General features: G+C 43.5%; 2 protein-coding genes across 3 annotated transcripts; both read left to right on the top strand.

The window, feature by feature from the left end:
• Positions 1–12185: 12185 nt before the first annotated feature.
• Positions 12186–12697, top strand: LOC117054936 (40S ribosomal protein S16-like). The gene is given in 2 exon segments (XM_033164179.1): positions 12186–12221; positions 12223–12697. Coding segments are annotated over 2 exon segments (441 nt in total). The 5' UTR covers positions 12186–12200; the 3' UTR covers positions 12643–12697.
• Positions 12698–15815: 3118 nt separating this feature from the next.
• Positions 15816–27997, top strand: ZNF131 (zinc finger protein 131). Of its 2 annotated transcripts, none has more exons than XM_033164097.1 (6): positions 15816–15954; positions 17130–17249; positions 18421–18565; positions 19128–19804; positions 23618–23748; positions 26131–27997. In XM_033164097.1, exons 1-6 carry the CDS (start codon positions 15831–15833, stop codon positions 26788–26790), a joined length of 1857 nt encoding a protein of 618 aa, XP_033019988.1. In that variant the 5' UTR covers positions 15816–15830; the 3' UTR covers positions 26791–27997. The 2 variants fall into 2 exon arrangements, with proteins under 2 accessions (XP_033019988.1, XP_033019989.1); XM_033164098.1 differs by having other exon boundaries at positions 17148–17249.

Genomic DNA, 27997 nt, shown 5'->3' on the forward strand with positions numbered 1-27997 from the left:
GACCATTTCATGTGCACTGAACATCTTCATTCCTAAGGATAGGCACTCACAGAATGAGTTAACTGGGTTTTTATTGTTGATTTTTATGTTGCGTTTCACAACCAAGGAAACTCACTGCAAAAAAATTGAAATGCAAAAAAGAAAAAAAAAGAAAAAGCAATGCACAGCAAGCATATCCATTAAAACAAGGTTTACTTCAGGTGCCAAAATGTATTGAGCCAGCCCTAATACTCATAATAATAACACTGGGATTTTTTTTCCCATCAGGAACAAGGGTGGGCAAGGACAAAGCACCACCACTGATTTCACAGAAAGTGGCGATGTCATCTCCTGGGCACAATTTGCCACCCCCTGCATTCCAGATAGCTAACATTTTTCTCAGATAAACCCACCAAATAAGGTAAGTTGAGGAAGAGGTAGGTACGTTAGCACACTTGGCTAACAGTCCAAACGGCCAGTTTTTATTTTGAAAAATTCTGAAGCCTCTTTTTTATGACCCCCCCCCCAAAAAAATGCCCCAAAATAGCAAGCAAGCTTTTGAGTCCACCAGAACACTGCTTCAGGGTGGCTGTTAAACGAAATAGGAGGGGTGGTGAGGGGGGGGGGAGGCCATCTGGATATTGATAATGTCTGCATTGATCAAAAGTGCATTTTTGTATTGGAAGGGGCATAGTTCTGGCAATTGCCATGATGAGTGCCTACGCTTCGGAATGTATGTACCACTACACCACTGTTTTTCATACATGACATTCAGGCTCCCTGGGCCTCTCTTGTGCTACTTGTGTGTATGTGAGAATGTGGGGCAGAAAGTAAGATAAAAAGCAAATGCACATTTTAGCCACTATAGATATGAGAGAAGTAAAATAGACAGGCAGACAGAGAAATTTAAATGCCAAACTATTTGTTATAATTGGGGGGGGGGGGTAAGAGAGGGGGGGGGAGAGAGAGATGGTTCTTAAATGAGCAATTTTTAGTCTGAAGGCAAAGCACCCACAGGTCCCTGATCTGGAATGTGCCTCTGATCTGTACTGGGAGCAATGACGTGGCTGGTTTAATCATGCTTTAAAAAAAAAAAAAAACTTTTTATCCTCACATGTGTGTCAGGTGTGAACTGAAAGCATCCTCTTCCTTCCATGATTTGCTTTCAGAGACAATCATCAAATGAAAGCAAATGAAATCTCAGATAGAGAGAGAGAGAGCGCACACACTTCAAACAACTAATGCCACTGATGTTCGATATTCGCAGCCATTTACGGAAGTTTTCCATTGGTTGTCTATCATCTGGAAGTGACCCTCTGAGTGCTCCCGCACACTGTGAGGTCACACAGCTGAGAGCACCATGTCCTGTTGCAACTTGACTCTTTGAAGGGATTCTAGGAACGTCACATCCTTGTGCCAAAATTAAGAGAAAAGTAAACTCATGGTGAATTTGCCTGGGCAAAAATGTGCATTTTTGTTTCAAAGTCTATAAGCCATTGCTTTTCTCTTAGGGCACATCCAGACACCCTGTTTATTGTGCATTCATCCTGATTTTCTCTGCAGGGATATTAGATGCTGGCTATTTAATGAGCATTCAGTCTGGTTTGTTTGCAGGTCAGTCAAAGTGAGTGTTATCTCGCACTTCCCACTGCATTTTCCCATCACTTTTCATACCACAAAGTCTGATATTTGGGGGTGAAGCAGGTTTGTTGCACAAGACCTCCCAGTTGCACAGCCTGGATTTGCCAATAAGTGATTGAATGCCACACAAACATAGGCTGGAAATGCCTCCAATCTTAAACCCTAACTCCTTTTTCTGTTCTAAGGCAATGTACACACTAGCAGCTTAAAACGCAGCAAGGCTGTGTCACATTCTTACGTTGCTGTGCACACCAGAGAAGGGGTGGGGATGTCTTCACCCAACGCACATTGCCTGTTTGGTTTCCCCATGCCTACACTCCCGCAACTCCTACTCATGAAACTGCATTCACAAAGGTGATCTCAAGTACAAACACCTCAGCTTAACTGCGAAATGAATGTGGCGTATGTTTGCAAATCAGATGGAAGCTAGTTTGAGGGGGAACACACCAAACAACAGTATATCTCAAGAAACTACAACACATATATGGCTTGTGGCAAACACCACGTGTGCACAGCTTCAAACACCAGCAGTGGGAGCGCAATGGAGCCCGAGTAAACAGCAATGTGTACACAGCCTATGACCACCAGCTCATCCTAAAGGGTCAAGGTTGAGCTCAGTATTTCCCATCCTCCTCTCTCTCTCTCTCTTGCACAGGTGATCTGACTGCTGGGGGGAATAAAACCCAAAGTTCACATTGTAGAATCGGGCACTGCTTGCGTCCCTGGTAAATGAACAAAAAGCGAGCAAACATCCTCCAACCTGTATCGTTTATTTCTCTTTTCCTGTTTTTGTCCAGGCAACCCGAATGTTAACAATGTAGGTTGTGATTTGGCTCAGGGCTGCTCGGCTTAGCTGTGCTTGGCATAATGGCTTGACAGCCTTGAGAAAATCGAAAGCTGGAACTCAGATTAAATTGGCAACAATTGCTCCTTTACATCTCTCTGTTTAGGGGACAAAAGCTTAGCTGAATCAGTAGACTGTTAAATTGCAGGAACCTATTCCAGCTGTTTCGTGCTTCTCTGCCTGTGATCCCTACGTTGCCTTGAGAGTATCGCTGGGACCCAAAGAGCAAGTTCAAGTATGCATGCTGCAAGTCCTTAAGGGCCCAGTTGTGTTGCAATGGGGCAGGGAGGAAGCTGTGGCACTTAAAGAGCAGATTCCCAGGGTATCCCAGCAGTTTGCCATGTAGCCGGGGGGTGGGGTGGGGTGGGGTGGGGTGGGTAAAAGGCAGGGCAGGCCCACCCTTGAGGCAGAATGAACCATCTTGCCTTGGGGGCAAAACCATAGAATCATAGAATTGTAGAGTTGGAAGGGACGCTGATTGTCTTCTAGTCCAACCCCCTGCAATGCAGGAATCTCAACTAGTGCATCCATGACAGCTGGCCATTCAACCTCTGCCTAAAAACCTCCAATGAAAGAGAGTCCACCACCTTCCAAAGGAGACTGTTCATCTGTCAAATACCAGTAGCTCTTACTGTCAGAAAATTCTTCATGATGTTTAGTCAAAATCTCCTTCCTTGTAACTTGAAGCCATTGATTTGGGTCCTACACTCTGGATCAAGAGAAAACAAGCTTGCTCCATCTCCCATGCAACAGCCCTTAAGATATATGAAGATGGCTATCATATCTCCTCTCAAAATAAAAAAATTCCTTCCAGTATCTCCAGTATCATATGATGGCTATCATATCTCCTCTCAGTCTTCTTTTACCCAGGCTAAACATACCCAATTCCCTCAACTGTTCCTCCTAATGCTTGGTTTCCCTCCTCTGCACATATTCCAGCTTGACAATATCCTTCTGTGTTTATATATATATATGTTTTATAGGCGACTGTACGACATGCTGCTGAAATTGCAAGTGCTTCACTCCTCCCTGCTACACCATGGCTTGGAATAGTGTGGTTTCTGAATGTAGCCTTGTGGTTTGTTTCCTTCCAAATGAACTATGAGCTGTATCCACGGTTTGTTCTTGGCTTACTGCTTGAGATTTCTTTGGGGAAGACAAACCACGAACCCAGGATCAGACATAACGAGACCATGGCTTAGCTCCTGGCAGCACCGCAGCACCCAGAGTTGTGGGGGAGCAAAGTGCACGTGCCTTCATTTCTAAACCATAGTTCAGTTTAACTGGTTTAAAGTGGCCTGTGAATGTGGAATTTTGGAATAATTTTCAAATGTGCCTTATTTTCAAACCCAGAAGTATGGGTACAACCGATTCCACATTCTGTCCCAACAAAAAGCGCAAAGGTGCTTTTAAAAATAGAGTCTCAAAATAGAAGATTGGAAGAAAGATGACATTTCTTAATGTTGCAAAGGTTTCACCAGATAAGCCCTTGAGCCAATGAAGATTTATGCCAGTGTGATATAGATAAGGTGGATAATGTCAGATGGTTCTTTTTGATAGCTGCATTCTCTAGACATAAAATAGGACAATGTTCAGACATTTGTCTGAACATCAGGGCAAGTATTAATCTTAATTTCTTATCATTCTGGAGGACGTGCAATGAGTAACTCATGAAATACAGAGGTTAAAACTGGCTAGTTAACAGCTGACTCACCAAGATGAGTTTGGCCTATCAATCAGGTACAGTGGCCCAAAAAAATCTGTTCCCCCCCCCATAACTCCTGAGGGAAAAAAAACACGGATTGTCAAGCACCTCCTAGAAGAATATAGATGGTTGAAGGGTTACGGTTGGCTTGGTGGACCACAAGTTGTTTGTAGGAACAGTCCCAAGTCCATATCTGAATTTACTAGCTTCCTTTGCTGACTTGAGATTCTGAGAAGTCTGGCTCTGAGGAATATCACATGATATTCTGCATCTCACAGACTTTACCCCAGGGAAAGTTCTGCCTTATGCTTTCAGTGTCTGAAACTATTTTACACACTCTTTTCTCCTTTTGTGGGTACTTCCAAACAAGGCCTTGGAAACGTGGCAACAGAGGTTTACTTTTATTTAGGCTGAGTACGTTGTTGTTGTTGTTGTTGTTGTTGTTGTTGTTGTTGTTGTTGTTGTTGTTGTTTTGTTTGTATCCCATCCATCTGACAGGGTTGCCCCAGCCACTCTGGGCAGCTTCCAGCATATACAAAAGCATGAAACATTAAAAAAAAACTTCCCTATAGAGGGCTGCCTTCAGGTGTCTTCCAAAGGTTGTATACTTATTTATTTCCTTAACAGCTGATGGGAGAGCATTCCATTTCCCTTAACACAAAAAACCTGTTTTGGCATAGGGGATGGATAGGAATAGGTTTGCCACACAACAGCTCCAAATCAACTTGAATTACACAATCTGAATTTGCCAGGATGTGACTGAAAATAGTCACCTGAAAATAGTGACCAGCATCATTGTCTTCTAGAAGGTAAGCCTGAGGGCAGGTTCTGTCTTCTTGATGGTTCTAAGCCATCTCAAGTGTGTGTGTGTGTGTGTGTGTGTGTGTGTAAAAATGCTTCAAATAAACAAATGAACCGGGCAGAAAAGGCTGCAATCCTTTGCACACATTTGGAAGCAAGTCCTACTGAAGAAAGCAACATACAACAGGAAAGGTAATCAAGGAAAATACGTCACCTGCCAGAGCAAGTCTGATCTAGTAGAAGACTGATTCCTTTACAGATCACCGAGCATGGGAAAATATAACAGGTAATATTTTCTCTGAGAGGTAAAGGAACAGGTGACCTAAAATGGCATTTGCTGGACCAAGACCTTGTTAATAATTTATTTCCAAGGGATAGCATGCCTGGATCCACAACCAAAGAATGTGAAAAAGAAGCACAGAGAGAAATGGTGAAGGTATGCATTCTCCCTCTTTCCCCATCCTCACCATTACAGATAAGCTAGCAAAACAACTGAGCAAAGTGCAGGTGGACACTCACATTTATAAGTCACAGAGCACAAGTTTTGCATGTGGAAGGTTCGAGGTTCAATCCCTGGCATCTGCAGGTAAGGCTTGGAAAAACCGGAGAGCTACAGCTCGTAAGTGTAGGCCAGTGATGGGGAACCTGTGGCCCTCCAGATATGTTGGGCTACAGCTTCCATCATCCCTCACCACTGGCTGGGGCTGATGGATAATGAAGAACTTTGGCTCTTGTTGGTCTCCCTACCTTCTGCCCTACCAGTCTCAATGGTCCCCAGCCACCATGCATTGGATTGTCCCAACCAAGTTCTCATACACTCCAAACATTCTGCTGATAAAAATCAGGACAGGGGGCCTCATGCCTCTTTCCCAAAGCCCTGTAAACCTCTGCCTGATGTTGGGAAGGAGGCAGGAGGGCTCCAGGATCCTACCAGAGGTCTTGACACCTCCTTCCCAAAGTCTAGGAAGCTTCTGTCCAGCATAGGGAAAGAGGCAGATGCTCTGACAGGGCGCAAGAGACCTCCCAACTCCTTCCCCAAGCCCTGAAAGTGCTTGCTAGCTTGCTAGCTCCAGGAGCCCATCACAGTCTCGCGCCTCCTTCACAAAGGCCGGCAACTGTTCCTTCACAATGCTGCTGCTGCTGCTACAAGAACTGCTTCTGTGAGCCTTGTCTGCAGCTGGTGTGAAATTGGGGCACCTTGGAATGAAGACAGAGCCCGGGGTGCCTTCAAGGAAAGTGTGGCTGTCCTGGTTAAATCAGGGCACTTGGGAGGTATGCGTTCTAGTGTTAATGAGTGATGGAAGTGCATGTGCAGAAGGCAACCCTTTGGATCGGGCCCATTTTTTAAAAATCCCATCCAGTGTTCCTCACCCTATGTGATCAAAACGATGCAACCCCCCAGCATGTCACAAAGCAAAACAGCCGTCTTTAATGAACGCTAATTGCATGGTTGCTAATGGCTTTGACAAGAAATGCCCAAAGAACTTAACTGTGTGCTTTTTGAGCTAGTTTAAAGTTGCACTTCTCTGAACTTTTGCCAGCTGGAAGCAGAAAAACAGGATAAGGTTTCTGCTGACACTGCAGCTCAGAACCACTGCCAAACTTCATCTGAGCACATAGAAGAATGAAGCAAAATGTGTCTGATTTTATTTCATTATTTCACTTTTCTTGAGAAGCAAGGATGGTCAGAGGCAGAAGGCTCATCGGCTGTGTATCCGAGGCAGCTAACATTTAAATGTGACACCAAAAGGAAAGGAAGCTCTCTTGTTCCGTAAGAAAAGTTCAAAAATCCCCAGTCACACGATACATCTATTGGGACCAAAGTTTCACAGAGCAGCAAGCCAGCTTTATAATATGATCACAATATGATTGTAAGGATACTGAGTTGATTGGGTGGGAGAAAGGAAACTCCATTGGTGAAAAACAGTCTATTTTTCCCTCTGTTAGGTGGACTCCTCTACGGGTGTCCAAAAAATTGCTTTAGGTTTCTGGAACATGGAAGGTAGGGGAGGGAAATAAAGCTGTGTTTGTGGAGCAAGTCCAGGGATCAAGTCCTCCATCACAGCGGGTTGCTTTTCAGTTCAAAGAGCCCTTGTGGTGCAGCCATTATGTGGAGGATAGTAGAGCACATATTGACTTGAATCAGGTTCACAACGGAGAACAAGACTCCTCTCTTTAAATAACAATATCAGTATATTCTGGCACAAACTTTCAGGAAATCTTACTCTCCATGTATTAGACTTTAACCTCTACACATTTATTACGGGATTTCCCCCCTGAGCAAGCATGCAGGGGGTTGTGCTGTTAGTCTTTGAAGCACTATAAGGCACTCTGTCCTTTCCTTTAATAAACTTGATATAAAAAGACACTCTGTTCTTTTGATAGCTCCGTAGATGAGTTGCTGTCCTATCAAGCCAGACTATTAGCTAGCTCAGTGTTGTTGGCACCGGCAGGCAGCAGCTCTCCTGGATTTCAGACTAGAACCATGACACGGTGGGAGACACTGAGCCAGGGGATTGGTGGTGGGTTGAAGATGAGTGGTCAGAAGGAAAAGAGGGAGCAGAGTGGGAAGAAGAAGGTGTTGGAAGCTGAAGAGGCAACAAGGTTCAGGGAGCAGGAAGAGGCTGGGGCAGAGTGCAGTGCAGACTTGGAGGCAAGAGAGGAGGGGGACCAGGAGACAGAGATGAGGCAGGTTGCTGAAGAATCCAGGGAGTCTCCCCCTCCTGCTGCGAACTGCTCACCTCCCCATGGTCTCCCAGAACATGCAGAGAAATGGAGGAGGAGGAGCAAAGAGAGGCAAGACGATGGAGCCTTAGGCTGCTGGGGAAGGAACCAGGGAAAGCGCCTTAGAGAAGGCAGCGACCTTGCAAGTTGCAGTCCTTGCAACTGCCTCATCGGGGCAAGACCTACTGGGAAGGGTTGCTGCAACCAAATAGGATTGAGCTGTTTTGTTTCTTTGATAAAGAGTTCACTGACATTGGATGCTTTATTATTTTATTGCTAACCTGCACCTGACACCAGCTCCTGACAAATCATTCCTAGCCCTAGGTGGAGATAGAGCATGAGACTTTCTGCTGGGGATTGAACTTGAGACTTTCTGCAAGCAAAGCACACGCTCCATCGCCGAGCTGCATACACCCCTTTCAATTGCAGTGCATGATCGGAGCATATCTACACTAAGAATTTATAATGTTAAAAATGCATTATTAAAATGTGACTCCAGAGGGTGCTGCAGAGCAGCGAGCCGCTGGCAATGGAAAAACTGCCATTAAGTGTTCCAAACGCTATTAAATACAACGTTCTATAAGATCATTGTAGATCCAGCCTTGCTCTTCTTTGCTTTGCGGCATCCTGCAGAATCATGTGATGCATGATCACCTCCAGATTGTCGCTGTTTTGTGGGATGGATTCAATCACATACAGGCAATCGTAAATTTGTGCAAGTATAGAAATTTTGTAAAATCATTAAAATAAACCTTAGCACTGTGAGAAACTAGTCTACCAACAATTTGTGGGTGCCAAGACCAGAGCGGGGATTGACATGTTTCTTCAAGCAGGCTGTGGCATGCTGATGAAGCACCTATGTTTAGAGTACAATGAGTGTTTCAAACCAGTAGTGGCTATTGAGCCCAGTTTGCATGCTGTCCAAAAGACTTTGGTTTCAGGTCAGTGGGGGTCAGGATGATCTGAAAACAACCTTGGCTGCCCATGGGAGATCAACATAATGGTACAACCATCAGAATGTATTAGGAAGAAGATCTGTATGCTTCTGGACAGTTCCTTACCTGCCTCCACTCCCATTAAAATAATCTTCAGTAGTGGAATTAATCCGTCATATGCTTCCTAGGATAAAAGGAAGTCGAGTAAATTAGAAGAAGTAAAAAACACAGTTTTGCTGTGCTAGGAAATCCACTGTAGTAAGAGAGTAAACAAGGACTCTCAGATCACTGTGGGCAGTTTGGCTATTTCTGGATCGAGGCTTCATAAACAAGGCTGGAATCAGTTCTTGCTAACCGTTGAACCTTGTAAACCAGGTTTTTCCAGACTTCTGAGTTCATTGGCCCCTTGATGAGCTTTTAAAATTGTCATGGAGCCCAACCCCAATTCTTAGGAATGCAAATGAAACAAGGCAAGCGATATCAATACATAATCAACATTTATTAATCATCCATCACCATTACTTGGTTGGCATCTGTCTGTCTCGGGAGACAATGGAAGAGTACACTTTCGGGAGTGAAGTCAAACCATTGGAAGGTTACAGCGCCTGCTGTGGCTGAATACGAGAGAAGAAGAAGAGTTTGGATTTGATATCCCGCTTTTCACTACCCGAAGGCGTCTCAAAGCAGCTAACATTCTCCTTTCCCTTCCTCCCCCACAACAAACACTCTGTGAGGTGAGTGGGGCTGAGAGACTTCAAAGAAGTGTGACTAGCCCAAGGTCACCCAGCAGCTGCATGTGGAGGAGCGGAGATGCGAACCCAGTTCCCCAGATTACGAGTCTACCACTCTTAACCACTACACCACACTGGCTCTCCAGAGAGAGACATGTTTTGTTGCAGTGGAGCAGATAAAGGCATCCTAGGAATCATAAAATGTAAAAAATTAAGGAATACTATTACTGTATTGTGGAATCTTCTTATTAATTACAGAGGTTCCCCACTGACAAGGGAGGTGCACTCTGTATATGCCCATGCCATTTATTTATGAGGGTTATAAAGATAAAGGGACCCCTGTCCAGTTGCGGACGACTCTGGGGTTGCGGCACTCATCTCGCTTTAGTTCCTAATTAAATGCTTTGCACTATATCCTCTATATACAAACTTCTTTTCTGCCCCTAGGCTCATTTCAACCTCATTTCAACCCCTAGGTCTTTATTCACCACTTGCAGTCTTATAGACCTGAAGTGGTTAATATCAATCACTATGGGAAAACCTGCTGTAAATGGAGAAAATCCAAAGAAATGTGGTCTTCTTTCTTAAGTATACAGAGTAAAGCAGGAGTGAGGAACCTTTCCAAATGCTCCTGTATTAACATTCCCGTCAGCCACAGCCAATGTTCCTGGCAACCTCATTTACCTGTTTTACGTTTAAAATGGCAAAAAGGAGGTATCAGAATATTTTGGGATGAATGAAATCAAGTTGTACGCTCTTGAGAGGTATTTAAAAAAGAAATGCATACCAAAGCACTTTGCAAGAGCAGAGCTTGAGCCACAGAAAAATATTCCAGGCACTCATTTTGCTGAAGTGCACATTTCATCATAACTACAAAACCAAGTTAAAGAGAGTTCCTGTTTCACATAAGTTGTTTAGTGCCAAAGGACCTTGGCCTAGAACAGGAAGGCTCACCCCATGGTTGGAAAAAAAGAGTACATGAATCCAAGCACACTGAAAAGACAAAGTGTTTTAGTCAAGGAGATACAAATTATTTCGTAGCCCGGAGATATGTTTGCTCCTGTAAACAGTTTTGCAATCATCTGGCATCCTTCCTAGGTTGAAAAGCTGATAGGGGAAAAAAACACTTTTGAATATAGTCGGATTGAATATATTCAGAGGAACCCTATTTTTCCAGACTATCTGCTGCATAATGAATATTTGGCGGGTGGGTGTGGGGGATATATGTTAATGAATAGTAATGAAGGAGATTTCCCATTCCGCAGTTTGGTAACTGAAAGACTTACATTTTAGGGATCCTTCCTTTTCACAGTACTGTATGGGAGAAATGCTTTGCTGGATCAGATCAAAGGCCTGTCTAGCCCAGCATTCTGTTTCCCAAAGGAGCCAAACACAAAATACCTTTCTTTGGGAAGCCTATGAACAAGACATGAGCACAACAGTCCTCTATGGTTATTGTTCCCCAGAAATTGGTATTCAAACGCATGCTGTCTGTGAACCTGGAGGGTCCCTATATTCATTATACCCATTGCTTACTCTTATCCCCTATGAATTTATCTAACAATCCCCTTTCAAAGCTTTCTAACTTGGTAACCATCAATTCTTGAGGCAGGGAGTTCCATAGTTTAACTGTCCACAATATACACCAGTAATGTAATGCGTAAACATCTATCTCTGTGCTTCCTTCATAAGGCACAGGAACATAGGAAGCTGCCTTATCTACTAAGTCAAATCACTGATTCACCTAGCTCAGTATTGTCCACACTTAACTCGCAGCATCTCTCCCAGGTTCAGGAAGGTTTCACTCCTGGCTCTACCTGAAGATGCCAGGGATTGAAAAGCAGATGTTCTGCCACTGTGCTGTGGCTTGTTCCCAAAATGTGACAGTAAGGATGGTTGGCACACGCAGGAAGGTGCATAAGGATTAATCTCTCTCCCCACCAACCCCAACTTTCATTACCAGCCAGGTGAGGGAGGGTCACAGAGCAACTTCCTTTCTTATACTCATTGACCCATACAATGGGCTCCTCCATTAGATTTTAACCCTTTGCCGATCCAGGAATTAGAAGGGACTCACACATCATACAGTGTAACCCACCCCCTCAAAAAACTATGCTTGGAACAGGTTACTTAGAACATGGTTATATAGCCAATACTTTCTGAGGATTGCACTATCAGGGCAAAAGTAAAACATGAAGAAGTGATCTGCAGACATGCTGAACCTAAGAGAGGTTCTTCACATTTTAAGAAATGATTTTTTTTAAAGCGAAAGGTTACAAAGACATTGAACATGCTTATAAATACGTTCTGTGACTTTATTATGTAAAGCTTGCATAAAATAGCCCTAAAAATCCTCAGCCCAGTATACCTGAAGGAGCATCTCCACCCCCATCGTTCAGCCCGGACACTAAGGTCCAGCGCCGAGGGCCTTCTGGCGGTTCCCTCACTGCGAGAAGTGAGGTTACAGGGAACTAGGCAGAGGGCCTTCTCTGTAGTGGCGCCCGTCCTGTGGAACGCCCTCCTATCAGATGTCAAGGAAATAAACAACTCTTTGACTTTTAGAAGACATCTGAAAGCAGCCTGTTTAGGGAAGTTTTTAATGTTTGATGTTTTATTCTGTTTAATATTCTGTTGGGAGCCGCCTAGAGTGGCTGGGAAACCCAGCCAGATGGGCGGGGTATAAATAAATTATTATTATAATTATTAGAAAGAAAACCTTTTGAGATTAGGAACTAGCAATATTCACCACAAAAACATTGGAGCTTGGCCCCCTGTGAGATAGGCCTGGGAAACCCCGTGCGCTTCCTTTTCTCTTCCGCTCTCGCTGACGGCAAGGTGCCATGCCGGCTAAGGGACCCCTTCCAGAGCGTGCAGGTCTTCGGCAGGAAGAAAACTGCTACTGCAGTTGCTCACTGCAAAAGAGGAAATGGCCTCATCAAGGTGAATGGAAGGCATCCGGAAATGATAGAGCCCAGAATTCTGCAGTACAAATTTCTTGAACCAGTTCTCCTTTTGGGAAAGGAGCGCTTTGCAGGAGTAGTCGACATCAGAGTCTGTGTGAAGGGTGGAGGTCATGTAGCACAAATATACACAATTCGGCAGTCTATTTCCAAGGTGCTGGTGGCATATTACCAGAAATATGTTGATGAAGCTTCCAAGAAGGAGATAAAGGATATCCTTATCCAGTACGATATCCTTTTGGTTGCGGATCCTCATTGTTGTGAATCCAAGAAGTCTGGTGGACCTGGTGCTCATGCACATTACCAGAAGTCTTACCATTAAAGAAAACTATGCATTTGTTCAGTCTTTTAAATAAAGATGGAGAAAACTGAAAAAATACAACAACATTGGAGCTTGACTAAAAGGAGATCTTGAGTACATGCTTGGTTGTGTACTTTTTGAAGTGTTTTGTATATTGTTTTATGGCCTCTGTTGTTTGTAATTTTGTAAATCTTTTCATACTGCAAACCACCTTGAGCATGGTTTTAACTATGGAAAGGCGGCACACCAAATAAAATTGTGATAAAGGCATGTTTGGCAAACAGGACACGTTTCTTTGTCCAATTTTCTATTGAAGATAGAACGTTTTATAATAAATGTGATTTCTTCTTCCAATAACTCTCCCAGTAGGCCTATGTCCAGCTGTTGCATCCATTAGCATTAGCTAATACACATTCATAAATAGCATAATGATGCCAAATTTTAAGCAGAGTGCTTTTACTAACAGAAAGAAATAAAGAAAGAGAAAGAAAGAAAGAATGAGAAAGCTGCCACCTGCAACAGAGGCAGCAGCAGAAACAGCAGCGCGGCGCCTACTACGACTACCGGCATGCATCTCGCGGCACAGCGAATAGGACTCGGGCAGCAGCTCAAAGCGGGCACCTCAAAACTCCCATCATGCATTTGGGCCCGCCAATTTCCCTAGAGCGCCCCGGCAGGTAAAGGAGATCAACGAGCTCGCCATTTCCGGCGCGCGGTGCAGGACGGGAATGCGAGTAGCGCTATTGGCCGGCGCTTGCCCCGCTTTTCGGCAAGCAGGAAGCGATAGCGGCGGCTGAGGAGGCTCAGCGGAGCGGGAGGCTCCTCCGGGTGAGTGTTTCTCGGGTCCTTCCGATTTTCTCGAGGTCGGCGCTCGCCTCTGGCCGAGGCTGGCGTCGAGAAGGGATCGATTTAATGCGCGATTTGATGACGTAATAACGGCTCTGGAGACAGGGCCGCCGCCGGGGTTGCGCCGGTCTGTGCGCCGGCTGCCTTATGGCGTCTTTCCGCCCGCGCCGGGCAGTGCGGGGACCTCCCGCTCCGTTCTCTTTTTTTTTTCCTTCAGGGAGACCCTTTCGCTTCTCGTCGCCCCTCGACGGTTAGGCCTTCCGCTTAGCCCGCTTTAGCAGCTCATTGGCCCGCTTCTCTACCTTCCAGTGCTGCGATTGGCTGGCCAGCCGATGATTGACGTGCGTGCCCCCACTGGACTCAAGTGCCGTGTGGCTCTCCTAAGGAGACATGCTTCTGAGCCTGTTTGAGGGGCACGTTCTGCTCCTGGGGTACAGCAGGGCTCTTATTGCAGCTAAGAGGTGTTATGATTTCTTGCCGGAAATAAGTGCTGTCTTTTCATTTAAGAAGCCCAAGGTAGCTGACAGCAGCATCAAACCATAATTTAGTGGTTCTGATTCAAAAGAACCCCCCCCCTTTTTTAAAGGAACCTGGCCTTTGTCAAAAAGCAGTTTTGTCTTCCAAGACATGACTGAGAGCAGAGAATCGCAGTTCTTCCAAAGCCTTCCCATTTACCCCCTGAATGGAGCTTGCAGAGTACAGTTTGAGAAACTTTGCATTAGAGTCCAGTGGATGTATCATGTGATCCTTATTTGACAGAGAGGGCAAGAGGGAGAGAAATAAGCCTGTGGCACGTGGTTGCAAACCTCAACACACACATGACTACAGAGAGAATCCATGGTAAACAGCTGTGAAGTGCAGCACAGCAATGACATTTCGATGCAAAATCAAATGTATGCAATGATGCATGAGGCAGTTGGGTGCCTTGGGTGATGAATTACAGGGAACCTGTATTCTGATATTTTTTTTAACACAGCAATCCTAATGGGGCAGAAGACGTGACACATCCAAAGTCCTGTCCTGTACTGTGGCCCCCTCTCCCCACTCTTATTTTTCATTTTCTGTTCATTGGTTCCTGGAGTTGGTGTACTTCTGTTTTCCCCATTCGCTAGCAGGGGGTGGGGGTGGGGGTGGTCCAATGAAGGAGACTGCATCAAATTCCCCCAATATGGCCTTATATGCCCCATACCTCCTTTGAGCTCAACATTTCTTGAGCACCAACAGCTCTGGAATACTATTTTTACCTCAGGATCGTCAAATTGATGTTTGTTATCCTGGCTATTACAAATCTGAAATAATTATTCTCTCATTCGGATGATCCCAGGCCCTAGTCTGAAGGAATGTAATACAGCAACTTTACTGAAGCACGAGACCTGGGTCGAGTCAGTGCCTGGATGGCACTGAGAACCTAGTATACATATGGCACCTTGAATTCCATGATAGAGGAACAGGGGGATATAAACATAATGAACATTCCTAAATACTTCCTAGCTGCATGGAATTGAGCCATAGAAAAGTGGCAATTTTACCACCATGTATGTGGGTGTATAGTTTATCTGTATGTTTGTACGTACTGTGTGTGCTTGTAGAGAATCTGATCCCACTTTAGTTTTAACTTCCAGCAACCCACCAGCTTAGTTGATTATATACAGCTTGCAACCCCCAAAACTAGCTACTCTCTGGGCTCCTGTGGCCACACAAGCCCCAAATGCATACTTTATTTTCTTTCTATGCCTCTGCTTTCTTGTCTGTAGCATTGGCAATATAAATGCATGTTGTGCATGATTCTGATGAATGAAACGCTTAGTTAAAGGAGGTAATGAAAACCTAGCCTGTTCAGTTGTTGTTTTTTTAAAGAAAACCTTAAAAGTTAAGAAATGCAGGTGCTTCAGATTCCTATGGCTGGATACCAAAATCTCCCTCCATACAACAGTGTTTTTCTTTCCAATAATCCACACCTTTGCTTACTGCCATCATTTACTCCCCCCACCAACTGTCAGTGTTTCTCTTGAGTATTCCCTAGCCAGATTGCTGCCTTTGACTTTCCTGGCCATGCTGCTGTTTGCTTCCTTGGTTCTATTGTGACTGGGGTTCTTCATCTCCCCTTGTACCATAGGCTTCATATTGTCTTCAGCTGTCTATACACTGTGTTTTTATATAATGAGTCTTGTATTTGCTATAGCTTCTCCAGATGTGGTAGGTGTAATACTGTGTGCTTACTCATCATTTTATAGGACCCGCTTCTGAATCTGGATACCTATTGCTGATGAATACAGTATCCTTGTTTACTGTAACCATTTATGGCTATGGACTGTGGAGTTCTCATTACGACTGATGATCTTTCCTAGACAAATCTATTAGCCATGGAAGCTGAAGAGACAATGGAATGCATTCAGGAATTTCCAGAACATTACAAAGTAATGTTGGACAGACTGAATGAACAGCGGGAGCAGGATCAATTCACAGACATCACTTTGATTGTGGATGGTATGTTGTGATGCAAACTAGGTCTCACACAAACATTTTGTCCATAATTTGAATTAAGGCAAGGCATCTGTACTTAAGCCAAGTTCAGTTTCATTGAAGCTGAGTGACAGTCAACTGAAATTCAAACACCATGGCTTATTTAGTTTACAGCTTTAGGCCAGTTACATATACACCTGCCTAGGTTGCAGTCCCATTCAACTCAGGACTTAAAATTCCCAATTGACTGGCATAAGATCAGGCTGCACAAATATTGTAGAAGGCAAAACTTTTTTCTGCTTGTTTTATTATATGTATTACCACCTTTCACAATTTAAAGTGATTTTTCTGATAATTGAATCTATTTTGCAAGAGTATGCAGCAAACTGAAATGCTGAATTCTTCCCTAAATCATTTGATAAAATAGATTTGTGCGCTGTATTAGTTTGTGAAGAAACCGGATGCTGCATTCTCTTCCCTCCCACCCATCCAAAGTCCACATCCAGTGGCGTAGCTAACTGCTCGGCCGCCTGGGGTGGCACAAATGCCCTGTACCCGGGGGCGGGGCAAGCCAGGGCAGAGCACGCTGTGCAGAATCTCCACGGAGTCCGCAAGCCCCACGTTGCCGTTTCAGGCAGCACGGAGCTTGCAGGTGCCCGAGCCACCACGGCACTCCCCAAGAGAGACGTGTGGCTCGGTCTCGCTGCAGGCCATGCCCCGCGGTCACCCCCCTCAGTGATGACACCCAGGGCGGCCTGCACCCACCGCACCCCCCTTCCTACGCCACTGTCCACATCCCACCCTGATGTGCTTTTTCATAACATTCAGTACGCGCAATCCTCATTTTGCACGGTAGTTACGTTCCGGGGGCCCACATAAAGTGTTACACCCTGCCCCCATTCCAACCTTTTAGGGTCACTTCTGGGTTCAGTGCTGTGCGTGCCTGCACGATCGCACGTCAGTCGGACGTGCATAAAACAGTTGTTGCCTGTAATGTTAAATCATGTCCAAATGAGACTGCCACTAAAGAGGTCTACATACCTAGTGTATTTAGATCTAGTGTTTGACATGAAATTTGGAGATATATACTCTGTGGGAAAGACTTGACACTGCAGTGTTCTTGGTCTTGTTAATATAGAAGGCTGTATATTGAAATGTTTTTCTTCTCCACTATGATCATCTAACATATTTATATCCAGTTCTTTCTCTCCTTCTAGGTCACCATTTTAAAGCCCATAAAGCTGTTCTTGCTGCCTGTAGCCAGTTTTTCTACAAATTCTTCCAAGACTTCACTCAGGAACCTCTAGTAGAGATAGAAGGTAACTTGCTGATTTTGTTAGATCCAGAACTCGCATGAAAAGAATTAGGAAAACAAAAACCCTGCTATGTCTCTTTGACTTGTCTTCCCATGCTCATATGCATACTTTCAGATTAGGACTGAGAGATATTTTCCTGGGAAGTGTTTCATTCTAGTCATATCCTGCCACTTCTTAGGCCTCTAGAACGTATAACAAAGTGGAATTGGGTTAATACATGTACACAGTATCATTACTTCTAGTTCAGGGGTGGGCATGGAACAAGGGCCAGTTTCTGGTGCACCAGCTACCTACTGGTACCTACTGGTAGCTGGGATTATTGCAAATGTTGTATGGACGGGGCCTTAGTCTAATCCAGCAAGGAACTTCTTATTTCAAAAGTAATAGTGTGTGTGTTCTCAGTTACTTGGTTGTGTTAAGTTAATGCATGGATGTGGAGCCTGTGGGTTGCATTTCCTTCTGTATTTCCAGGGGTGATGTGCCAATGGTGGGCAAGTAGAGAGGCAAAAAACTAAATTTTAGTTTGACTCAGTATGTTAGTCTCTGTGCACCCTCATACACATCTCTCTTATCAAGGGAAGTAAAAAAGCATCATCAGAGTTCAAGGACGCAGCCAAGGAGGCTGTGAGTCAGGATCAGTGAAAGACGCGGCTTGGAAAGTGTGGGGTGGCAGTGCAAGGGTGTGGTGCGGGGAGTGCCCTGAGGGCCACATTTGGGCCCCTGGCCTGAGGTTTCCCACCCCAGTGTTAAGGAGTTCCTGCATAAGCACAGTTGTTTATTTTTTAAAAAAGGACTTTTATAAAAAGAAGACTTTGTAAGACAAGCCAGCCCAGTGAGCTACGCCTTTTCCGGATGATCAGCATGTAAACTTAATAGTTTCATTCTGTGTTCTGATAACTAAATAGAACTTCCTGTGTCTAGAGATCACACTATGTCCAATTATTAAATACAGAGAGCAGACAGCAGGAAGTGGCCATGAAACATAGCCCGGCTAGTTACTGATGCAGGCAGTATGAACTGAATGGATTTGAAAATGATCCTTCAAGGCTTTTAATGCTGTGAACTGCCCTGAGATCTTTAGATGAAGGGCAGTATGCAAATTTTAATAATGATGATGATGTTTAGGTATTTACCAGCAAAGCCTAGATTTCATTTTGTTCTTTGCTATTATTAGGTGTAAGTAACATGGCATTTCGTCACTTAATTGAGTTCACATACACTGCCAAGCTGATGGTCCAAGGGGAAGAGGAAGCAAGTGATGTCTGGAAAGCAGCGGAGTATCTTCAGATGCTGGAAGCCATTAAAGCACTCGAAATCAGGTGAGTATGGTTTCTCAGTGGATTGTGCCTTGGGAAGGCATGTTAGAACTATCTTTACCCATCTTCGATGCTCTGGCCAGGTTCTCTTCTTGTTGGCTTTCCATGATGATGACTACTGCGTCATCCTGTGGTCTTCATGATAAATAAGTGGGGCCGCCCTTGGGTCTGTTCTGGAAGCTTCAGCCACTGCAGAATGCTACAGGCAGACTTACGATAGAAACTGCTGCAAACAAGTGACGCTGCTGTTAAAAGACCTGGTTCAAGGTTCTTTTACTAGTGTACAAAGTGCTCAGCAACTTAGGCCCAGGATGCTTTAAGTACCGCCTTACCCCCTATGTTCCAGGGCACAGGATCATGCTCTCCTTTCCTTTAGGAGCATAAATTCCTGCCACTAGGTCTAACTGTTACATCTTCAGTCACAGTGAACTGTAGTTGGAATAGCCAGTTTTCTCATTTAAAGCTGACTACAGATTCTGAGTTCAAATGAGAAGCCTGGTTAGCCTTAAGTGCAACAGAACGGCCCTTTTGATGTTATGCACTGTGTTGTGTATAATTTTTCTAGGAACAAAGAAAATTCATTGCCGTCCGAATCGGATCAGGCAGAAGATAAGAGTATAGCCAAAAAGAGGAAGATAGCAGAGACCTCCAATGTTATTACTGAAACACTGCCCTGCGCAGAATCTGAGCCTGTTGAAATTGAGGTGGAGATTACAGACGTGGAAGAAAATAACGTTGAACCACTTGAGGAGGTAGCTTCTGCTGAACAGTCGATAAAGTACATACAAACCACGGGTACATCAGATGAGTCTGCTTTGGCTCTCCTGGCAGATATTACCAGCAAGTTCCGCCATGGGGAGAGGAATAGTGAAATTCAGGAAGAGTGTGACGACGGGTCTGATCCAACGGGCAAGCAGGTGGAAGGCATTGAGATAATGGAACTTCAGTTGTCGCACGTCAACAACCTTTTCCACTGTGAAAAGTGCAACCGTACGTTTAAGTTGTTTTACCACTTTAAGGAGCACATGAAAACGCACTCCACAGAAACTTACAAGTGTGACCTATGCAACAAAAGGTACCTGCGCGAGAGTGCGTTGAAGCAGCACCTTACCTGTTACCACCTTGATGAAGGTGGTGCCAACAAGAAACAGAGACCTGGCAAAAAAATACACGTCTGTCAGTACTGTGATAAGCAATTTGACCACTTTGGACATTTCAAAGAGCACCTTCGGAAACACACAGGTAACTTCAATTCCCTTCTCCTTCCAGTTGCAGACAATTCACACCACTTCCTGTGGTTCTCGCCTCCCCACAGTGATTCTCGCCGTATCGTTTTGTACAGTCTTCATTGGTAGTGGAATAAGAATGGTGTAAATGTTTATCAAAGCCTTTATAAATGGAAAGTAATGTAGGAACCATTTAAGGCTGGCCTGCATAACTTGCCACCCACCCAAATGCCAGTTGATTCTTTTTTATTATTATTTAAAGCTCTTTGTAGAGGAAACCCTGCCTCTGTCCCAAGGCCTCTGGCAAGCACAGAGAACTTTTCAAGATAGGCTGAGGCTTGCCATGCTTGCACAGAGATCTGGATGAGGATAAAAATAGCCTAGCTTCTTTTTTTATTTACTCAAACTGCTGCATGTATCAGGGACTGCTGAGAGGCCTTAAAGGACACTATTAGTTGCTTAGTTGTGCTTTTTGATCCTGGGATTTTAGAATGTTTCTCCCAATCAGAAAGCAGCAAGATAGCATCCTAAGTTTTGTTGTGTGCCTGTGGTTGTTAGAGGATGGGAATCAATCAATCTCTTGCATATTGCTCCTTCATCAAACTGACACTGTCTCTTGGAAGGGCCTCCCTGTCCCGCAACCAATTTCAATAGGTTTTTGGAGATCAAGTGCAGTACACATTGGCAAATACAAAGTGAAAATGGTGGAAGGAAAATGTGCCTTTTTGTGCCTTCAGTGTTGGATCAGAAGTACTGGGGATGTGGCTTTTTTCCACCCATTGTCAAATTTATTTGTTTATTGGTCAGTTGTACAGTTTTGCAGAATAATGTTCTACTTTGATAGAAAATATACTGCATGATGACATCAGACTTGGTCTCTATGGATTTGGGAACACATAATGGACATTGATCTGGAAAAACTCTGGCCCTGTGAAGTTTGAGCCGCCTCCCCCAGGCCTATATCTGGCTTAGTTACTAGTTTTGTGTTTACCCATCCTCAGCTTGGTGCCCCCCAGAGAGTTTTGGACTACAGTTTCCATTATCCTTGACTAATAGACATGTTGGTTGAGGCTGATGGGAGTTTGTAATCCAAAGCCTCTGGAGGGCACTAGGTTGGAGAAGGCTGACTCAGTTCTAATTTTTCATTGAAATGCCCCCTTTATAGGACTGTGTGTATCCACAAATTCATCACACAAGTATAGCATTTGTTAAAGAAGGGAAAACTAGTTGGATAGCCTTGGATTGTGCGGAGAAGAGAGACGTTGTGACAGAAGAGATGGAGAAGGATGAACGGGTGGATATTTTGAGTGTACTGAATTGGGAAGAAGAGTTAGGAGGATAATGTGGGTTTTCCTTCCCTTTAATGCTTGTTAGTGAGTTAGAATGAGCAAATAATATATTAGGAATTCTTTGCAAAGTGCTCCTTAAATGCATTTTACAGATGGAGAATCTCAGGCTGCACTTGAAAAGATTACCTATATAGTGTTAAAGTTGCATGAGCAACTGAGTGGAGAGGAACAGGAGTGCTATAAAACCAATTGCCCAGGCCTTGTCAATGCTACTATAATCCTAGATATGTCGCCACCCAGTTATGCTTTATAACGTGAGCAGAGCTTGCTGACATAAATGAATGAGGTTGTGCTTGCAGAACTAAACCACCCGCCTTTGACAGCAATGCTCTGCACAGCAGGGCTTTCATCGGCATGCAAAACACCACCCTGTGTTTGTAAAACAGGTGTTTGTAAAACAGCTCTATCCATGTTGCGTGTTGCTCATGCGTCGCAGTGCGCAGAGCCACAATTGGGAGAAATACGGAAGCTTAGGTGGTAGACTGTTCAATACAGTACAGGCAGCCGCCATTTAGGTGAGAGTTACATTCCAAGGCACTGTGTGCATCAGTGAAATTGTGTATATTTGAAACACCACTGGAAAAGCCTGCAAACAGCCCATCCTGTTCCGCCCCTTTTTGTGATGCTTTTGGGTCACTTCCAAGTTCGGTGTGATATGCAGGCGCGTGGTCCCAAACATATTGAATGTGTGTAAATGGGAGGTTGCCTGTAATTCAATTTGCAGTGCCCTTGTTGCCGGTAATGGCTGGGTTATGTATTCAAGAGACCTTTTGATTTGCAAATCTTCAGTGCCTGCCTAGGTTTCTCTGTATACCACGAAAACAGGAAATCAGAAAAATGATCGCTGAGATCAATCTGAAGTTAACTATCTTCTTTACCAGCAGTCAGACGTGCAATGCTCTGCTTACTGCGTTAAGGAAAGTATGCTTTGCCCCTAAGATAGTTACATAAATAGTTTTAACCTCTCTGTTATTTTTGTGTATCAGGGTCTACATGTGCATTGACTGCACTGTGCATTATATTTCATTTGGTGTCTAACCTTAGACTAGGTACTAGTGTGAGTTGTTTCTCCACAGCATTGCTGAGTGGTTTAGGGACAGGCTTCCTCAAACTGAATGCTTTCCCTTTCTAAGTGACACTGAGCAGGATTTATAACTTACATCTTACTGAAGTGTTGTTGTTGTTAATAATAATAATAATAATAATAATAATGCCCCTTGCAAATTGTGAAGGGTTTCCCATTCATCTATTGCGTTATCTCCTAAACCAGGCTTCCTCAAACCTGGCCCTCCAGATGTTTTGAGACTACAATTCCCATCATCCCTGACCACTGGTCCTGCTAGCTAGGGATCATGGGAGTTGTAGGCCAAAAACATCTGGACGGCCAAGTTTGAGGAAGCCTGGTTTAGGAGATAACGCAACAGATGAATGAGAAACCCTTCACAATTTGCAAGGGGCATTATTATTATTATTATTAACAACAACAACACTTCAGTAAGATGTAAGTTATAAATCCTGCTCAGTGTCACTTAGAAAGGGAAAGCATTCAGCTTCTATATCCAGGAATGTTGAGCCCTCCAGTGGCTCCAGTGGGAGACAAGCATGCCGCACCCACAATAAAAATTTTAAATGATAACTAATCCATGACTATCAGGGCAGAATTGCATGTCATGAAGCACAACACACGTATCAAATAGTGATTTCCCTATAAGGTGAATAGTGGGAATGGGAATATTATGCAGGAGAGAATTGCCAAATGCAGATGTGCACTGAATGAGCCTATTCCTCACTTGCGCCAGTTCTCTGCTGCAGATGCCTCTCTGGTGGGCTCTGAAGCTTGACATAAATCTGACTGTGTGGGGAATGGCCTGGGGTGTGTGTCCATGTCAGCATTTGTAAGGGAGGACTGGAGACATTCAGCACCCCTCTCCCAAACCCCACACTTGTATGACTATCGCAAACAGTATTTGGTGAAACAGCTTGCCAAGGTAGCATGTAGTTCCACCCTCAGGTTATATCCTTACCTGCTTTTACCTGTGAATGAGCCACATTGTTTCCTGTGCCATCTTATTTGCTGTGCTTTTAAGGGTGGGCTATAAAAGGGAATAGATGGATCTATGAGGGGATAGGTATGTTCTTGGCTAATAGCCATAGCAGATCATCCGTTTTCAGAGATGGACGGATAATCGGGGATGTTGCTCCGTTTATGAACACAGCAACCTAGATGGCTAATATCACAAGATAGAAAGATGACCCTGCTTAGTAGTATAATATCACTGATCTAACCCTACTTAGTAGTCCCTAAACTCTTTATTCTTGTACTTCTACACCTCTTGGATAGCTGAAGTTCGGGAATGGGAAACTGGCAAAATCCCACCTAATTACGGGGGTGGGGAGGTGAGTTTGTAACAGTGAAAAAGCTGAACCTGAGGCAACCTGATTTTCATTTTTTGGTCATGCCTTGATATTTGCCTTGATAGGTGAAAAACCATTTGAGTGTCCAAACTGCCGCGAACGTTTTGCTCGAAACAGCACACTCAAATGCCACCTGACAGCATGCCAGTCCAGCGCTGGTGCTAAAAAGGGACGGAAGAAACTTTATGAATGTCAGGTATGTAATTTTGCCCATTGTGATTCTGGTCTAGCGAATTTGACCATGTATACAGCCTGAGTGGTCGTCAAGGTGGCAGGGGTGGGGTTGTGGGAGCTGATCTCTAGTTTGGCTTTGCTGCAGAACACTTAGGACTGGGTTGTTGCAGCAACATGTGGTGCTAAACTACACAGGACCCTGTAGTAATTGTTAGAAGCCTGGAGCCCTTAAAGTGTCAGAAGAGAAGAGATATATGTGAAAGCCATTCGCCCTTTCTTCAGAGTTTATCTTAAAGTTGTTGGTGTAAAGCCCGTGCTGATAGCTGATTTGGTTTTAATTGAAATAGTATTGCTTCTTCTCAGTGCTTTAATATAATACTTTGTTGTTTCTCCAAAATTTAATGCTGGGTGTGAGTGAAGATCCACTTGGACTAATTGCAATGGGGATGTTTTTGGACCTAATATCTGCTTCTTTTTATACCATATCTAGAATTTGGTAGATAGTAAGAAATTATTCTTAGCTGCCGTAGCTTTATTAAGTTCTGTCTCCCCACAGTATTTTATGCAATGATGATTTATGGAGTGATGATGTTAGTAATGTCTCTTCAAATGGTGAGATTAAAGTTGGATTCTAATATACAGTCCACCAGAGAATCTTTACAGCTTATTGTATAGTATATTTTCAAATTTGGTATGAAAAAACCCTCTTGTTTTCTCATTGTAGAATTGTATATTTGCTTTAATTCTTGGAGTTTCTTTTATTACAACAAATAAATTTCAGTAGAATATTTTGCGATTTTGCTGATTTAGCTGGGCGAGTTTGAAATGGGAAATTGATTTTTTGTAACACTGCCATTTTCAAAGTGGAGATTGTTCCAGAAAAGACGAAGTTTAATTTTTCCCACTGATACTTTGTCTTTAGCACTATGTTCATTTTTGTTGTTGTTGTTAAAGATAGGCACAGAAGCAGTTTTTATTTCTTTATTTTCTTTATTTTATTTTATTGCTATTGCAGAAGACTAATCAACATTACTCTTCTGGTTTTCCCTCACTTGCTTTGCAAGAGATCCTCCTTCCTTTCTTTCTGGCATGTGCTCCAATGACAGCACCCTTAGGGAATGGCTGTTAGGTTAGGACGTCCTGCCTTTTGTGTAGCACACCTGCAGCAAGATTCTTGCAAAAAGCTTGTCTGGTCATGATTAAAAAATGTTGTTATTCTGCAGTTCACTACTTTGCTACTTACTGAGCATGGGGAGCACCCAGCATCCTCCTTGGGTGGGCTCAGACCACAGGCAGATTGCTCCACATAGATGTAATGTTTTTAAGCATTGATCTCTATAGTAAACTCTATAGAAACAATTTTCCAAGTTGAGTTTATATTTATTTTCTTTAAAATATATATATAATAGGTTTTGTTTCAGAATGATTTTCAACTTTAAAAAAGCAATAAACCCAAATATTAAAGATACAAGCACGGGGCAGCTGGCAATATTTTAAACGCCTTGAATACTGGGAGAAAGGGCTTTGTCTGGTACAGCACCTGAAAGAAACGGTTGGAACCAGGCAAAACCTTCTTGGGGAGGGAATGCCACGGAGGAAGGCCAAAATACAAAATTTTGAGTGAATGGCTGTCAGACTAAAAGAAGCTGAGTTGCTTAGTGATAGCACATTTGAAGATGGACAGAAGAACCTATTAAACAGCCTTGCAAAAAGCCCACAAAAGTTACAAGCATGCAATATTTTTGCTAGCCTGCTGGGAGCTATCCCAAAAGTGATGAGAGTCCCATCCCTCCTGCAGTAACTTGCTGCATTTCTGTGATGGGCATGGAGAAGAAGGCTTCCTTTCTAGGACAGCCCACTTGGATTCTGTGCTGGCCATAGAGGAGGGATTCAGTGTTTCTCTCCTGCTTGTCCATCCAGTCGCCTGCTTCCAATTCTTTGTTACCTATAGCTTGCCAGGCGAGTGCTTGAATGCAAGGTGTATTACTATAACATTTTTTAGAAGAGAGAAGTATAATGATTTTACTAATAATAAAAATGTTTAAGGTGCTAAATAAGTCTTATTGCGATAGCTTTCCAAAAGACTAGATGCACATGCATGCAGTCATTGGTTGTGTGACTCTATGGAGGCAATCCTGTGTAAGGAACTGCTGTGCAGTTCTGCATAATGCCTTTGGAGGTTCCCTTAACTATTATTTAGTTAGTTAGCGAGTTGCTTGTAACTGTGAACTGATTTATAGTTAGCCCAGTTGGCTGACGCAGGGAAAGTTAGGTCCTAAGCAGTGGAATTGTTTTGTTGCCACCCGGGGTTTAAAAGAAATAAACTGAATTGAAAAGAATGATCCGAAGACATACAATGAACTTTGGTTAGCGTTCCTTCAGCTGTTGTATTTTGTTCTTTCAGGTCTGCAACAGTATATTTAACAGCTGGGATCAATTCAAGGATCACTTGGTAATACACACAGGTGACAAGCCCAACCACTGTACCTTATGTGACGTGTGGTTTATGCAAGGCAGTGAACTGCGGAGGCACTTGCAAGAAATGCATAACATCACAGAACGGCTTGTGACTGAGGACATTCTTCCGGTGGACAGCGACCCAGTGGCATCCATGACTATCATAGAGCAAGTGGAACAAGTCCATGTCTTGCCCGTAATTCAGGTCCAGGTGGATCCAGCACAAGTGACTGTAGAGCAGGTGCATCCGGATTTGATACAGAATAATCAAGTAAAAGGTGAACAAATAGCGGAGCTACAAGAGCAGGTGGAGATAAGCTACTTAGAAGTGGAGCACATTCAGACTGAGCAAAGTGCTGAAGTGCACATGGAGGAGCTCGACGTGGAGCATGTGAACCAGTTACAAATGGAAGAGGTTCAGGCGCAGCTTATAGAGGAAACTGATATAGAGCAAGTAGAATCGGGACATGTGGATCAAGAAGAGCTGGAAGCAAACCCGCCTGTTCAAGCAGAGGAGGTGGAAGCACACACAGCAGATCATGAAGAATCTGATGATTTAAAAACTCAGCCAATAGTGGATATGCAAGAAGAAAAGGTGGAGACCTAGGAAATGTTGACTGCAGTACCTGTGATTTGGGGGGGTGGAGTGGGACATGTAATACCAAACTATTTTTGTTAGTTTACTTGTATTACTTTTGCACCACCAATGGATGGCTCTCTTGTATCGATGCTGTTGGGGAGGTGGACCAAAGTTAGGATACTTGATTAAACTGCCCTTCTTGAATTTTTTTTTGGGGGGGTGGGGGATAATCCCCCTTTCCTAACAAAAACAAAACAAAAAAACCACAGAACAAAGCCTATTCTAGAGATGAACAAGCTTTGTGTGAAGTTTAATAGTAGAGTTTTGCTAGATTGTACCATTTGGGTCATACTGTTGTCATTGGGAGAGACTTCTGTAGCAAGTTCTGTTTTCTTTTCAGAGTATGAGTTTAGTGTTAAAACAGCAAGGCTCCAACATTCAGATGGATTATATAAGGACTGCAGACAATTTATCCCCTTTCCCCCTCTAATATAAATTTTTTGCAGTAGCTACAGTCTTTGCTTTATTTATCTTCTTCAGGTTAACCACAGATCCAATTCACTCATCACAGCAAATGCGGCAGTCTCTCCCACTTCACGCTTCCAGCGGGAGCAAACAAACCACAAACCTTGGTTAAGTGCTATGTCCGAACTGGTTAACTATGGTTTACTGTGACATGTGAACACACTCCCTGTCTTTAAGCCTAGAAGTGGATTGGTAAGGAGGTAGAGTGTGTTACAGGTGGGGTTTTTTTGTTTTTGTTTTTTTAAAAGAACCCTTGTGCCTTCTCACAACTAAGGAATTAAACTTCCACAAAGCTTTTAGGACATTTACAAAGCTAATGCTGAAGAGACAGTGTACATATTGCTGTACAGTGCTTTGTAATTTTGTTTACAATTGTCAGCTACCAGGGTTTTTTGCATTACAATAAACTTAAGATGGGGAGGGATTAGTTCAACACGGGCAGTTTTGTTTTGTTTTAAAGGGCCAATTATAATAGGAAAATTTTGGCTGCATCTGTAGCAAGGAATGAGTTGGCTGCAAGGTTGCACTGGCATCTTATCACCAGATTTTTATTTTTAGAAAAAAAGGTACATTTTATATTTAAAGAAAATGTGTTTTAAAAAGAATACAAAGTAAATGTGTCTGCTCAATGCATCAGGCTACTGTTTTATTATTTAAACCTTTTTGAACCTTTACAGAAAGATCTTGTGCTTAAAAGATTTGGGGGGGG

The sequence above is a fragment of the Lacerta agilis genome, chromosome 11 (assembly GCF_009819535.1).
Source record: "Lacerta agilis isolate rLacAgi1 chromosome 11, rLacAgi1.pri, whole genome shotgun sequence".
Classification (NCBI taxonomy): Eukaryota; Metazoa; Chordata; class Lepidosauria; order Squamata; family Lacertidae; genus Lacerta; species Lacerta agilis.